We start from the raw sequence: 16,562 nt of genomic DNA, 5'->3' as shown, positions 1-16,562 counted from the left end.
CAAGAGTATCAAGGAGAAAGGGCGTCCAACAATGTCAAAGGTGGCAGAGATCTAGAAGAATGAGGATTGAGAAAAGGTCACTGGATGTGGCAGCTAAAAGATCACTGGTACCTTCAGAAAGTAGTTTCAGTGGATTAAGATCAGAAGCTGTATTATAGTTAAGAAAAGTGGGGAGGAAATAAAGCATGGGCACCCACAGCAATGGACTTTTTGAGGAATTTAACTACAAAGAAGAGAAGAAATGTAAGACAATAGCATGAATGAAAGAATCAAGTGCAGGGTTTTTGTTTGTTTTTGTTTTTCAGGATGGGGGAGATGTGGGCATGTTTATAAGCAAGAAAGAATGAGCCAGTAGATGGGGAGAGAGTGAAAATAAGGAACAAAGTGGGAATGACAGAAGGGGCAATCTTTTGGAGCAGGTGGAATGGGATGGAATTGCTTGAACAAGTAGAGGGGTTAGCTTTGGTAAGGAGTAAGGCTACTTCATCATGTGAGAACGGTGAAGGAAGAGAGAGTGGCAGACGGCATCTGAGTGATAGGAGATGAGGAAGAGGAGAAAAGAGGGAGGTCATAGCAAATGGCTTCCTTTACTGACCATAATGAAATAAAAATATATTCAGTAAAGGGCCTCTGAAGCAAATATTAAAAGTAATCAGAGGGGACAGCCAGGTGACGCAGTAGATAAAGCACCGGCCCTGGATTCAGGAGGACCTGAGTTCAAATCCAGCCTCAGACACTTGACACTTCCTAGTTGTGTGACCCTGGGCAAGTCACTTAACCCCAACTGCCTCACACACACAAAAAAAGTAATCAGAGACTAAGTAATTTAATATTAAAGAATAGATGGGTCAAAGAACAAATCACACACACACAAAAATAATAATTTCATTAAAGATAATGATAACAATGAGAAAACATACCAAAACTTTTGGGATGTAACCAAAGAGGGAAAATATATATATATATATATATATATAACCATTTTCATCAGTAAAAGAGAAAAACAGTAGATCAATGAATTGGGTATGCAACTAAAAACGATAAAGACACACACCTTGAACATCAAGAAATTAAAAACACCAAATTAAACACCAAAGTAGACATCCTGAAAAACTGAAGAAATTAACAAAATTAAAAGCAAATGTGTTAACTATGGCAATAAGATTTAAAAAAAACTAAAGAATAATCATGGCAAAGAGGAAATGAAATTATTGTTTTGTGTAGATGATAATGATAAACTTCAAGAGCTCTAGAGAATAAACTAAAAAATTAACTGAAACAATTAACTTAAGCAAAGTTGAAGAATATAAAACAAAATCTCACAAATCACATTTCAGTATATGACCAACATATTCCAGAAGAAAGTAATAGAAAGAGAATTTCATTTAAAATAACTACAGACAGTATGATGTACTTGGAAATCTACCTGTCAAGAAATACAAAGGAACTATATGGACATAATTACAAAACGTTCTTTACACAAATAAAGATCTAAATAACTGGAGAAATATTAAATGCTCATGTGTAGGTAATGCTAGTATAATAAGAAGAACAATAGCACTTATTTTACTTATTTATTGCAATATCAATAAGAGAAATTATTTTACTATATCAATAACCACTTATTAAATTGGGACCCTTAAGGTTCAGTCCCTGTAAAGTCAGTCTTTGAAGGACATAACTGATTGATGAGATTGCCCTAGCCCTCAAGGAACATGTTCAATCTTTGGTGGGACCTCACACAACCAGGAGCCCAACTTCTATTTACAGTGTAGTGTTACGGGTAAAGCTAAATGTGTGTGGTTACCCTATCTATACCCACACAAGGATGGAGAGTGGAAATGGAAGCTGCTCTCACAGCAGGGGGCCTCTGGTAATAATACTATCCTCACAGTAGACAGAATTCAGGTTTCGTAGTGTGGAAATGTAGAGAAGAGGGAGTTTAAGAAATTTATCTTGAGCCTCAATTATTTTGTTTTTTTGTGAGGCAATTGGGGTTAAGTGACTTGCCCAGGGTCACACAGCTAGTAAGTGTTAAGTGTCTGAGGCCAGACTTGAACTCAGGTACTCCTGACTCCAGGGCCAGTGCTCTATCCACTGCGCCTCAATTATTTTTGATGAGAATAAGGTGTTCTACTGAGTAAGAAGATAGAAGTGGGGATACAGGTGCTTTGAGGAAAAAAAGCTTTTCAGTCAGTATGCAGAATGCAATAGAGTTGTTTAAGGAAAAGTAAAATGATTAGTATAAAACAGGCAGGATCGAGAAAAACTGAATTCAGGGCAAAGGTGAGGGAGAAACTAGAGGCTGAGGTAAGTACAGAGAGGAGGATTAAGAAAGACAAGGGCCCCCTTTACAAGCTAGCCCATGAGCCTCTGTGCTTCCTCTTTGCAGCTCGCGCTGACCGTGGGGATCTTCCGGGCAACTGGCACAAGTACCACAACACCAGGGGCAAGTGCAAGCCCTACCACAAGAAGCGCAAGTATGAGCTGGGCCACCTGCCCGCCAACACCAAGATTGGCCCCCACTGCACCCATACCATGCGCATCCAAGGAAGCAACAAAAACGTACCCGGTACTGAGGCCAGATGAGGGCAACTTCTCCTGGGGCTGTGAGTGCTGCACCCGCAAAACAAGGATTATTGATATGGTCTATAACATATCCAACGAGAAGGTCCGTACCAAGACACCAATGAAAAACCACATTATAATCGTTGATAGCATCCCATACTGCCAGTGGTATCGAGTCCCACTATGCCCTGCCCCGGGCCAGAAGAAAGGAGCAAAGCTGACTCCTGAGGAGGAAGAAATTTTAAATAAGAAGAGGTCAAAGAAGATAAAGAAGAAATATAAGGAGCTGAAGAAGAAAGTCAAGATCAGCTCATTTCTGGAGGAACAGTTTCAGCAGGGAAAAATCCTTGCATGTATCATGTCGAGGCCAAAGTGTGGCCAAGCAGATGGCTAAGTGATCAAAGGCAAAGAGCTGGAGTTCTACCTGAGAAAGATCAAGGCCTGAAAGGGCAAATAAACCCTGACCTGGACATAGCCCTAAGTCGGGCACTCGCTCATGGAATAAACCCCCAGATTGTTGAGAGAGTGAGAGAGAGAGAGAGAGAGAGAGAGAGAGAGAGAGAGAGAGAGAGAGAGAGAGAGAGAGTGAGAGTGAGAGTGAGAGTGAGAGTGAGAGAGAGAGAGAGAGAGAGAGAGAGAGAGAGAAAACGAACAGTGAGAGTTGGAACGACAGGAGGTTTATGGTTAGACAGGAACTTCAGAGTTATTAACCGGAAATAGAACATTTGTTGCTGATTATGACACAAGGGTATGAATATCCTTGTGTGACTAAGGTGGAATAAAGGTACAAATCATAACCAAAGATAATGACTCATCCACATGCATGGGGAAGTAAGGCTATTTAATGGGATTAATCTCAAAGGATTATAGGAAAAAAGCCAAATCAGTTCTACCAGAAATAGACATCAGGGTCTAGAATAGATTTTTCCAAAGAGAATGGCCTAGACTGTACTTAGTCACTGCATGTGACCCTGGGGCCTCCCAAACTCAAAGCAAGGGCCTTACATTAACTAGGAGCTTAATAAAGTATTTGGTGAGTGAATGTATTTAGTTCTATGAATGGCTGTTCACTACATGTTGTTCGCTATTATCCCCTGGGGTTCGGTACTTCTATCTCCATTCATAGTAATGACTGAAAGAGCGAAGAAATATACACGAAACATAAGGCAACAGAAGAGTTTTTAGAATGAACAATTCAAGAAATTAAATCAATTCTCACTATGACTGACATGTTGATGAAGGTCATGGTTCATGACTGAATTTGTGACTTTTGTGCAACTTGCTTAGCTGACCAGTGTTAAGGAATTTGAACTAGTTCAGGTTGAAAGATACATAAAAGGCTTTGACACAGCTGAATTATGTGCTCCCTTAAGATATGTGGCTTATAAAAGACATGGGCAACTTTTTCTGCTCATCACTGTCTCACCTTCTTTAATAGTTATCTCTGAAAACGAAAAAAGTGAAGACTGCCACCATCATGTGTTACTTTTGATACCAGCATTAGGACATTTAAAAATCATAATTTTAGTGGCCAAGAAAACATGCATTTATTCATGATAAAGAGCAGATGTTCAAAAAACCAATAAAAGTGGAAAAAAAAAGGCTTAGTTTTTACTAGTAGTTCAAAAATTTCCCTTACCTGCAAGCAACATTTGGGTTAGCATTTCTTGAAAGTAGCAGTTCTACACTCTTTAAAATCTGACCCTCTGAAGCACGTGCAGAACATGCAGCCATCAAAATAGTATACTGATCTACAGTGAAAGAGAGAAAATACATATCAATAAGAAAAATACATAACAAAGGGAATGGAATACAGGACTAACTTTACAGTTAGGAATTTAAGAGTCTTCCTGACATATACTAGTAAATAACCAAAGATAAGTCATTTAACCTCTCAGTGCTGACTCTCTAAGGCAACACATTACAGATGAATTGCTCATCTGCATTAGAAGGAGTTTCTACACCAAAAGTCCTCACCCAGATGAAATCACAGGTCTGGACCCGCACTCCCTGCTAAAAAACTACATACAACACATTACAGTTAGTTGGCAAGTACCTTATATTCCAAAAGTTGGTTTGTCCAACAACTGCTGGAACTCAGAATTCAAAATACTTTTCTCTTAAAAAAATGTTGTTCAGGGGGGCAGCGAGGTGGTGCAGTGGATAAGCACCAGCCTTAGATTCAGGAGGACCGAAGTTCAAATCCAGCCTCAGACGCTTGACACTTACTAGCTATATGACCCTGGGCAAGTCACTTAACCCTCATTGCCCCCCCCCCCAAAAAAAAAAAGGGAAAAAAAAGAAAATGTTGTTCATTACAATTCACTCTAGATTTGGGAGTGAAAAAGCCTTTGTTTGATTCCTGATTCACTTGTCACTGTATAATACTGGTCAAGCTATTTATCTGTTGAATGAGGGTGTTGGTCTAGATGTCCAAGAGGTCCTATATACCTCTAAATTCTAGAAATGACTGAAATTAGTGTCTGATTCCTAGGATACTCAACAAAAAGCCATTTAGCTTATAATATGGCCAAAATATACAAAGAGTTGTATTATAGGACTTTGATCTTTTTTTTTAAATGTCATTTCTACATAAAAATTCACTTTGATTTCCTATTCTGATAGGTTTCCTACATTCAACTTGATCACTGGGTGTGAGAATTACATTCCTCCTCATTTCTGAATTAGGATACAATACACTAGTAAAAATTCCAAAGTTTTAGAAGAAATGGAAAATGGGAAGGGATGGGGATCTTAGGAATCCCCAGTAGCAACAAGGTAGACAATTGGGGCAATTTCTATGAGGAAGTGGGTCCTTTATCAGGATGATGGTTCACCTATAAGGATTTTCAATCTGAAAAAATGTAGTTATGGACTTCTTATAATTAACTTTCTCCTGACACAAGCTGGATGTCCTTTATTTTCTTACATGGTTTTTGCTTTCAAAGTATAAGACAAAGAACCTAAAACATAGCTCTTCTCTATTACTAACCAAAGGTAAGAATAGCATTTATATTTTAATTGCTATTTCTTCTACTCACTCCCACAGGAAGGTGAAAAAGAAGTATATTAGGAGCTGTCGTTAAATTATAAAACTGCAGCTTATTTTTATAAGGTGTGGACAATGATCTTAAATTTACAGAATTTTTAAAAGAATTTAAAGAATTTTTTAACCTGGCCAGGTTAGGCCTGAAGAGATCTCTACATAATCTGGAACTCAGGTTTCCTGGCTCAAAGTTCTCAATGCTCTTTCCATTACATCATGTTACCAAGATGTCATTGTTATCCTAATTCAAGCCCTTTAATAATTGTATTCAAAAAGGAAAAAAAAATTGTATAAAAATTTATAGCAACTCTTCGTGGTGGCTAAGAATTGGAAATCAAAGGAATGCCCATCAAATGGGGAATGACTAAACAATCTGTGGTATGTGATTATAATAGAATATTTTTGTGCTATAAGAAATGACAAGCAGGATGATTTCAGAAAAACCTGGAAAAACTCATATGAACTGACATATAGTGAAGTGAGCAGAACCAGGAGAAGAACATTGTGCCCAGTGATAGCATTATTATTCTATGAGCAATTGTGAATGACTTAACTACTCTCAGCAATACAATGATCTAAGACAATCCCAAAGGACTAATGAAAAAGCATACTATCCACCTCCAGAGAAAGAAATGATATTGATTGAACACAGACTGAAGCATGCTATTTTGTGCTTTTCCTTTCTTTTTCCTTTTTTTTTACTTGAGTCTTTTTATATAAAATGACTTGTATGGTAATGTTTTACAGAATTGCACATCGTAGCCTACTTCTGATTGCTTATCACCTCAGGGAGGGGGGAGGACAAGAGGATAAGGAGGAAGGGAATGAAAGAGGGATAGATTTTGGAACTCAAAATTTTAAGTAGAAGATGGGACTTAGTATCGGAGACTTGAAGGAAGCCAGGGAAGTTAGGAGTTAGAGATGAGAAGACAGAGAGAGAGAGAGTCCTAGGTATGGTGGAACACTAGTAAAAATGTCTGGAATTGGGAGATGGGAGTGTCTTTCCCAAAGAAAAGCAAGTAGGCCAATGTCACAGGATCACTGGATTTGTATGGAAAGGTTTAAAGTGGACAGGTTTAAAAGCCAAACAGAGATTTTTATATTTCATACTAGGGGTAAAAGAGAGCTAGGAAAAAAAGAAAAAATAAACTTACATAACTTTATTATATATTTAAAAGGAATAGCAAGTTGCACATAAGAGATTTGCAGTTTCATGTGCAATCATTTTTTTTATTATATGATGTTAGGGAAATGATTGTTTTATCCCCAGATTAAAAAAAAGACTAAATGGGGAAGGCTATTCTAAAGAAAAAAGGAAACCAACAGGCAAAGACATTGAAAGAGGGTGTTTTAGGCCCAGGGACCAAGGGAGCCAGGCAGAAGTGGGAGGCAGATAGCACATTTAACAGACAATCTTAAAAGCTCTAAGTTAACAATGCCATCTGATGCTGAGTCCTTAGCACACCAAAAAAAGCTTTTTGGATCACGATCCTGATGAATGTGAGACTAAAAATAGCACTAGGAACACAACCACTCTATATTGTCACTTGGGCCACTTATATGACCTGATCAAAGATTGGTTATGGAGGGGGTGAAAGAGAGGAATCAAGGATGACATCGAGATTTTGAGCCTGGATTTGCAGCAGGATTATAGTAACCTCCACAGGAATAGAAACTAGTCAGGGGTATGGAGGCCAGAAGGCAGAGAAAATGAGTTCAGTTTTGAACATGCTGAGATGAAGTTGTCCAACAGACAGCTAGATATTTGAAACTTGAGATAGTAGAAACATTAGGGCTGGACACATAAATCTATGAGTCCTAAATACAGGGGCGCTGAGCACTTCATTCAAGTGAAATTGTGTAGAGGGAGAAAAAGAGCCCCAGGAAAGAGACATGCTGGTCACACACAATTAATGGATATGACCAAGATGAAGATAAAGCAAAGGAGACTGAGAAGGAACAATTTGATAGGTAGGAGAACCAGAAAAAAGCAGTGTTATGAAAACCTAGAGACTACAGCATATTAGGAAGAGGTTGACTGACAGTGTCAGAGGTTGGAGAGAAGTCGGAAAGATGAAGATTGAGAAAAGGTCTTTAAATTTGGTAATTAAGAGAGTGCTGGTAATTTTGGAGACAGTAGTTTCAGATGAATGATGAAGCCAGAAACCATATTGAAGAAAGTAATAAGGTATTGAGAGGAAATGTGGAGGCATTGATTGTAGGCAGCCATCTCAAGGTTAGCTAGAGAAGAGATTTAGGACAATAGTGAACATGAATGGATAGATCAAGTGAAGCTTTTTTGAAGATGGAGAGACATGAGCATGCTTATAGGCAGAAGAGAATCATCCAGAAGAAAGAGACTGAAGAGAATGAAGGGCAATCTGCTGGAGAAGATGGTATGGAATAGGTTCACTTGTACACATATAGGGGTTTGGCTTAGCAAGGAGAATGGTTACTTCTTCATGTGAAAGATGGGTAAAGGAAGGATCATGCAGAAGGCATCTTAGTGATGTGAGATAAGGAGAAATGGAAAAGAGGGAATCTGAGTGGCCTTAATTTATTCACTGAACTATGAGATAAACTCTCAGCTTACAGGGTAGTATGAGGGGGAGAGCTTAGAAAAGCTTCTTTTATTAAGTGCAATAGTAAGTTAATTAAGACGGTATAAAAAGATTTCTTTGCTGTAGTGAAGGCCGAATTGAGATTATGCGAAATAAATTTGTAGTGGACCCAGTCAACATGTACCATGATTTTCTCCATCTTTCTTAAGAAATATTTAAGGAGTAGTAATCCAGAGCTGAAGCTTGGCAGGACAAGAAATTTTCTTTTCTTTTTTAAAAATAAACCTTTTTAAAGTTTTGAGTTCTAAATTCTATCCATCCCTGAAGTGATAAGCAATCAGTTATAGGTTACAATGAGCAATTATGTAAAACATTTCTATATTAGTCAATTTGTATATGACTCAAATGAAGATAAAAAGAATGAAAGAAGATGAAAAATAACATATTTCAGTCTATGTTCTATCAATATCAGTTCTTTCTCTGGAGGTATAGAGTTTGCTTCACCACTGGAATTGTCTTGGATCATTGTATTGCTAAGAATAATTAAGTCATTCACAGTTCATCAGACAATAATGCTGTCACTGTGCACAATGTTCTCCTGTTTCTGCTCATTTCATTATACATCAGTTCATATAAGTACTTCCAGGCCTTTCTGAAATCATCCTGCTTGTCATTCATTTCTTATAGCACAATAATATTCAATCACAATCATATACCACAGTTTGTCTATCCATTCCCCAGTTGATGTACATTCCTTTGATTTCCAATTCTTAGCCACCACAAAAAGAGCTCCTATAAATATTTTGTATAGATAGGTCTTTTCTCTTTTTCTGTACACATAGAGGGGTTTTTTGGATGTTTTGAGAATATAAACCCAGCAGTGGTATTGCTGGATGAAAGGTTATGCATAGTTTTATAGCCCTTTGGGCATAGTTCCAAATTGCTTTCCAGAATGGCTGGATCAGTTCACCAATAGTGTATTAGTGTTCCAGTCTTCCCATATCCCCTCCAACATCCAACATTTTCCTTTTCTGTCATATTAGCCACTCTGATACGTATGAAGTGGCACCTCAGAGTTGTTTTAATTTGCATTTCTCTGATCAATAGTGATTTAGAGCATTTTTCATATGATTATAGATAATTTTGATTTCTTTGTCTGAAAACTGCCTGTTCATATCCATTGACCATTTGTCAACATGCATTTTTTATATTTTATATACTTGTATTTTTATTTTACTCAGTTCTCTATGTTTCAGAAATGAGGCCTTTATCAGAGATACTTTTTGCAAAAGTTCTTTTCCACTTTTCTGCTTTCCATATAATTTTGGTTGCATTGTTTTTGTTTGTACAAAAGCTTTTTAATTTTATATAATCGAAATGATCTATTTCATATTTTGTGATGCTCTCTATATTTTCTTTGATCCTAAATTCTTCCTGTCTATAAATCTGACAGATAAACTATTCCATATTCTCTTAATCTGCTTATGGTATCACCCTTTATGTGAAAATTGTGTACCCATTTTGACCTTACTTTAGTATATGATGGGAGATGTTGGTCTATACCTGGTTTCTGCCATACTGTTTTCCAGTTTTCAGGCCAAGACTTGATAAGATAAAGAGGTAAGGGACTTGAGAGAAGAGGATAGCATATAGCTGAACCTGACTGACCAAATTAAGACTGGAAAAAGAAGAAAGTGTAGGCTAGTGTAGGAGTCAGGCCTGGGAAAGAACTAAGATGTAAAGGGAAAGGAGGTCGCTGTAAAGATGAATACCAGGTTTGGGGGGATGCAGGGCAGGAAGAGAGGTGAAATGACAACAGAATGTGTTTGGATAAAATAATTTCAGAATTTATGAACATGAAAATACGGAAGTGGTACATACCTCGATAATGGCATGGTCAAAGGTATGACCTCTGTATATAGCTGATGAGGTAGAAAAACAGGTCACAGAAAATAAGATGAAGAACTGAGAGGTTAGGGTGCTTGAGGGAGTATCCTAGTATACAGAAGGAAGTTTAAGATGAAAGCTAGTATGTTACTTATAAAGCAAGCATTTCAGAGAACACAGTAAAAGAGGTGTGGAACTTTAGGATGGGATATTGCTGGGGTTGGACTTAGGGAAATGAAAATGAGGGAGTTAGTGGAGAGGGTGGGAAGCAGTGGGAGGAGGATAAAGGGGCAAGTATGAGCAATGAATAGCATCTAGGGGGTGGGTGGTTGGAGTCACTGAGGTGAGGAATGAGTTCAGATAGGTGTACATATAGGTTCAGCCTTTGGGGGCATGAAGAGGAGTTGTGCCAGGGCATACAGGGGCAGTTAAAAGCTAGAAAGGGGGGGCAGAATTGCCTGGGCATGGACAATATGGAATTATCCAATGGAGTTGGGTTGCCTAAGAGAGGACCTGAAATATGATCAAATGGTAGGCCAGGAAGCCCTTATGGAAAGGTGCAGGAAAGTCAACTGCTGTGAAGTTTAGGTGACCAGAGAAAGAGAGAAAAGGGAATTTATAATCTTCAGTGGGAGCAGGAGGCATAAATACAATCAGTACACAGAGAAGTATAAGACAAAATAGGGAGTAATACGGGAAAAGAAGATATCCAAGGTCAATTCTTTAGGAGAAAGAACATTTTTTCATCTGAGGGAATCAGGAAATAACACACACAAGACATGAAAACCAAGCTCAACATTAAAGAGAAACGATTCTGAAGGAGAGAGAGAGAGAGAAGCACTGCATTTCAGGCATGAGAGATAGTCAGTGGGAAATGGGAGGTTGAGATGTTCAATTTGTGGATAAGCTGTGGTCTAATTTCAATAGAGTGTGGAAAGAGGAATTATATCAAAAAAGGCCAGAAACATACACTGAAGCCACAATGTGAAAGGTTTTAAATGTCAGACTTTTAATCTAGAAAGAACCATTGATATTTTTTTAGCAAGAATGATGTGGTCAGCTCTATGCCTTAAAAAGATTATTTTACAGCTGGGTAAAAGATAGATTAAAAAGAAGAGACACTGTAGGTGGGAAGACCAGTTGTGAAGTTATTACAAAAGTCTAGGCAAAAAGCAATGAAAGCTCTAACTAGCTAGAGTGACTGAGAGTAAAAAACAATGGGAAAGATGAGAGATATGTATTTGAGTCAGTAGTTGAGAACAAGATGAAGTTGGTTAACAGGCTAAGCCTATACTGGGACAATGAGATAGCACCATGGATAAAACACTGGGCCTGGAGTCAAAGAGATCAGAGTTCAAATCCAACTAGCTGTGTGACCCTGGGCAAGTCATTTATTTCTCTTTGTCTCATACACACACATGCAATCTATATTACACATGTAAGTATGTGTGTGTATGTGTATGTATACATATATATATATATATATATATATATGTTTATTATTATTATTAGGAGAGTGAAAAGAGTCAACGATGACTCCAATGTGTTAATGCTGGGTAACTATGACGGTGAATTCAATAGAAAGAAGGAAGCTAGGATGGGGGGGAGGGGGAGGATGAATTTGGTTTGGGGCATTCTAAGGTTGGGATAACGGAGGGATATCTTGGTAGAAATTTACCTGGCAGTTAGAAATGCAATACTAGAGTCTGGGGAAATGATGTAGGTCAGATCCAAAGATTTGGGAGACATCTTCTAAGACATAATAATCAAAACAAAGGAAGCTAATGCTTCCAACAAGGATGTATAGAGAAAATAAAAGGTTCTAGGGATAACATACATAGACAACCGTCAGTCAGACAGGTAAAAGATGAGCCAGGCAAGTATAGTATCATAGAAATTAAGATAAGAGTATCCAGGAGCTAAAGAAAAGGAAAGGAAAACGAAGACTAAGAAAAGTCATTAGTTTCCATAATTAATAAATCCACAGAGGTCTTATAAAAGAAATTTCAATACTTTGGGACAAGGAATTCTAAATCAGAACACAAAGAGGTAAAAATATATATATATATGACTGGTAAGAAAGTTAAGGCAATGAGTAGAGAATATACTTTCTAGTAGTTCAGCAGCAAACAGAACAGAATACATAAAACCAAAGCCTGAGGAAAGGCAAGGTCAGAGGAAGTCTTTTATTTTGTTGCTGTTGTTTTTAATTTCATGTAAAAACAATTTTCAACATTCAATTTTTTTTCAGTGAGGCAATTGGGGTTAAGTGACTTGCCCAGGGTCACACAGCTAGTAAGTGTTAAGTGTCTGAGGCCAGATTTGAACTCAGGTCCTCCTGACTCCAGGGCCAGTGCTCTATCCACTGTTGCACCTAACTGCCCTCTTCAACATTCGATTTTAAAACTGAGGGGATACAGTCAAGGGCACAATTAGACAGCATTATTATCCTGACAAAGAGAAAGGCTACCTTGTTCTCTGAAGACCAAAGCAAAGGAGAGAATGAATGGGGATATATAAATATTTTACAAGGTAGAGATGACAGCAGGAAAGATAGAAAATAAAGTAGGAAATGAGGTCATCTATTAAGACAGAGATTTGGGGGTGGAGTTGGGAGTTTGATGAGTACAAAGTTTGGGAAAGCCACTATGAGGAGGATGATGATGTCAATGAAAGATGAATAAAATTAATTTCTTCTTTCAATAATTCTTTTTAAAAAATAAACATTTTTAAAGTCTTGAGTTCCAAATTTTAACAAGTTTTTATTAAGCATATGTGGGTACTATGTCAAAGAACAAAATGACACAAATATTCCAGTCTCTTACCTCAAGAAGCTACCTTGCAAATGGGTAAGGTAGACAGAAACAACATAAGATAAGTCGATAAGAATTATACATAAAATAAATACAGAGTAGTTTTGTTAGTTTTGCAGGGGGGAGGAGGGAGGGCACTAACAGTTTCGAGGAATCAGAAAAAAAGTCTCTTAAAAGGTGAAGGCGCTCAAGTTATACCTTTGATATGAGGTAGAGCTCAGAGGCAGTGGTGAAAGTGGAGAACAATCTAGGCATTGTGGACTCAGGAGAATCAGGAGTGATACTTGTTATCAGGTGAATTTTAGACTTTAAAATGTTGAAGGTAGAATAGTTTGTAGGTGATGGTGATGTCTCAGTTATGACCATTTATCAGACTGGTTTGAGGCAGAGTGAAACTAAATATTTTTTGGAGCAAAGAAGGTTTGTAACTAGGAGAAGAAAGGGCCACCAAACTGACTATTGAAATCACTAAGGTTGATGACATGTTCAAATGGAGGGAAGACTGAATCATGTAGATACTCAAGTCACTGGGGAAGAGTGAAATAGAGCTCCATTTAAAACACACACACACACACACACACACACAGAGGAGTATTTGCAATCACTGATTTAAACAAATGGAGTGAACCTCAAAGGAGGAAAGATTAATGAATAAAGGTGACTTAGAAATATGGGAGTGTACCCGATTTTTCTTGGCTAAGGAATTCTAAGAAAGTCAGAGTCTAAGATTTAATATAGAGGAAGAGGAATTAAATAAAATCCTTTGAAAGGGGACAAAAATAATTGAGCCAAATGGAAGTTTAAAGTCTAAACAAGATAAACTAGTCCTAAATCGTGAGGCTTTCTCATAAACCTGTTCCCAGTTCTATCCACTAGTTTTCTTTGCACATTTACAGGTGTGTAATAAAAATATGTATTATTGTTATCCTTTGTTGTTTTTTTGACTCCACTTTGTAACCTGTGGTCTGTCTTATAAATTTGATTTGTGATACCGTTTTAATTTGCTGCAGAAACTTACTAGATGGCTTGCTGAACCTCCATGACTTGGTGTCCTGTAAATGAATCCTGATAAGTGAAAATCTTCTATTCCATTTCTAGGCATATGGCTATCACTTTCTAGGTCTGAGATTAAATCCTTGGGTGGTCCTTAGCTCACCTTAATAAAAGCTTACCACTATACAGATGGAAACAGAGAAGGAAGACATTCTTGAAGAAGCCTATCAAAATCCACTCAAATCCCTAGTCAGTGGAGCAATAATCACCCATACCTTGATAGCATGGTTGTCTCCTGTTCAGCTGATGCTGAGGTATCAGCTCTTTCCACAGATGTTACCTAGTTTCCTGAGGGGGAGTTCGGCCTTTCCCCATCTCCTATCCGGCCTCTTACTTATTTTCTAACTCTATGTTTCATTGCCCTACCTTATTCACATCTACCATTGCCTCTGGTTGCAGCAAATGTTAATGCAACACTAATAAAGCTTCCTGTAATGACTCTCAGAGTCATCACTTGCTGTCAGAATCTAATGAAACTCTTAGATGGGTAATACCTAGACTACTAGTACATCCCTTTATCTCAAAAGTCAATAACCACAGCTGGGGCTAGGACACTAGTCATCCATATTTTCACAACCAAAGAGAGCAAAATCTGAGAATTCAAAACCTCATGTCTCACTGATGGAAAATTTCACTCTCACAGCATCCCTTAGGTCCATAGATCATAATATGATTTGAGTCCTAAGTCTGTGCCCTAGTGAAAGAGAGTAGTTCTGCTATCATAATCAAGGCAAGGCATGTAATCCTATCTGTATGAGGTGTGAGGACTTGGTAACAGTAGAAGCAGCAGTAACTACCTACTAATTTATTAAATCTGGATTTAAAAAAATTATTACCCTTTTTTAAGATAACTTTAATTTCCTTCTACTTCCTTTCCCTAAATCCCCAACTAAAAAGAACCAAGGAGAGAAAACAAGGAAGTTCAGCATAATTAACCAAAATATCAATGAAGTCTGACAACATATGTAATATAATGAATGCAATATAATTTTCCTGAAGTAAGTCTGTCATTTTTGTCTCTGTCTTAAAGTGTTTAGCAAACAGTAGGTACTTAATGCTTGTAGCTTGACTGATCTGTACCAACTGTCTCCCATCTCTGCAGAGGAGAGATGTGTTTTCTTAACTCTTCTTGCAGACCAAGCTTGGTCAGCACAATTTACACAGGATTAAGAGGATTTTGCTGTTGTTCTTTCCATTTACATTGTTTAGTTATCATGATAGTTTTCTTGAATCCTCTTAGTTCACTTTGCATCAGTTCATTTAAATAATCCCATGCTTCAATGTATTCTTCATTGTCATTATTCGTTATAATGTAATAATATTCCATTATATTCATTTACCATAACTTATTTCTAGACACTCCAAAATTAATTGGAATCTACTTTGTTTCCAGCTCTTTGTAGCTATAAAAAAAAATTGTTACAAATATATTAGTATATATGAGGTCTTAAAAGAACAAGAGATGTGGGTGATAAAAGGATCCCCCCTCCCTGTTAATAATTTTGGTTGGTATTTAAAACACTAACCAGATGAAATTATTTTATTTATAACAGCATACTAATTGAGATTCATCAAGATAATCTATCAATAATCCAATATATCATGTGTCAATTCTTAAATATCTTACCCTTATCAAAGCTTGCATTAGCTCCTCTGTCCAACAAAATACGCACCAACTCCACGTTAGCAATATTAGCAGCACACATAAGAGGAGTCCATCCAAATTGAAAACTAGATTCCACACTCATTCCTGTAAATATAAAAATAAAAATAAGTCCTGGGATTAGAAGGAACCTTGTAAAAAGCTCCATAGGCTGTGAAATGCATTTTTATTGAGTGAAAAAATAAAAGGTTCTACTACTGCTTTGTCACTATTGTTGTGACTTCAAACGATGTACAAACTTTGAGAACTTCAGTTTCTTAAAGGAAAGATGGATTAGATAAATTTTTTTTGGTTTCTGGAAACTCTAAAGTTCAATGGTTCCATCACTATAGCTAAAATACATTTTACCCATGGGGCAGCTAGATGGCGCAGTGGATAGAGCACCGGGCCTGGAGTCAGGAGTACCTGAGTTCAAATCCGGTCTCAGACACTTAACACTTACTAGCTGTGTGACCCTGGGCAAGTCACTTAACCCCAATTGCCTCACTTAAAAAAATACATTTTACCCAAAACATATTTAGATTTAAGGAGTGTATATAAAGTGAAGGCACGTATTTCTTACTATGTAATAACTTCTTTATGTAACAACTTCAGGATACTGAACTGAGTTAAAAACAATTTTATATGACCCCTAAAAGGATATATGAAAATATATTTTATAAATTTTTATTGGAAAGTTGCATGATATGAAAATATTTAATTTATTTAAAGAAACTTCACATGATATAAATATCCAACTTTCAATTTTCCATGCTATTATTATTATTCTATTACACACAGATACAAGCAAAAGACTCCTTGATTTGACTTTAGGAGCCTTGGCTTCAAATTGTAGTCATTTTTTTGACTCTGAGCATTTACTCATTTAAGTTTTCTGGGTCTCATTTTTCTCAGTTATGAAATGAGTGGGCTGAACTCATAGGTCTTTTTTAGCTCTAAATCTATTATTTTATGAACCAGCTGGGGTCAAG

General features: G+C 37.2%; 1 protein-coding gene and 1 pseudogene across 1 annotated transcript in view; one reads left to right on the top strand and one right to left on the bottom strand.

Moving 5' to 3' along the window:
• The window catches only part of ASZ1 (ankyrin repeat, SAM and basic leucine zipper domain containing 1), a 105,837-nt gene that overhangs the window by 76,662 nt on the left and 12,613 nt on the right, over positions 1-16,562 (bottom strand). The window contains exons 3-4 of the mRNA XM_043968289.1: positions 15,556-15,678; positions 4,208-4,319 (exon numbers count right to left, since the gene is read on the bottom strand). Coding sequence (XP_043824224.1) covers positions 4,208-4,319; positions 15,556-15,678 — 235 coding nt within the window. The remainder of the gene's footprint in view (positions 1-4,207; positions 4,320-15,555; positions 15,679-16,562) is intronic.
• LOC122727926 lies at positions 2,236-3,025 on the top strand (annotated as a pseudogene).

The sequence above is a fragment of the Dromiciops gliroides genome, chromosome 5 (genome assembly GCF_019393635.1).
Source record: "Dromiciops gliroides isolate mDroGli1 chromosome 5, mDroGli1.pri, whole genome shotgun sequence".
NCBI classification, from domain to species: domain Eukaryota; kingdom Metazoa; phylum Chordata; class Mammalia; order Microbiotheria; family Microbiotheriidae; genus Dromiciops; species Dromiciops gliroides.
This window is presented reverse-complemented; position numbering and strand designations above follow the sequence as displayed.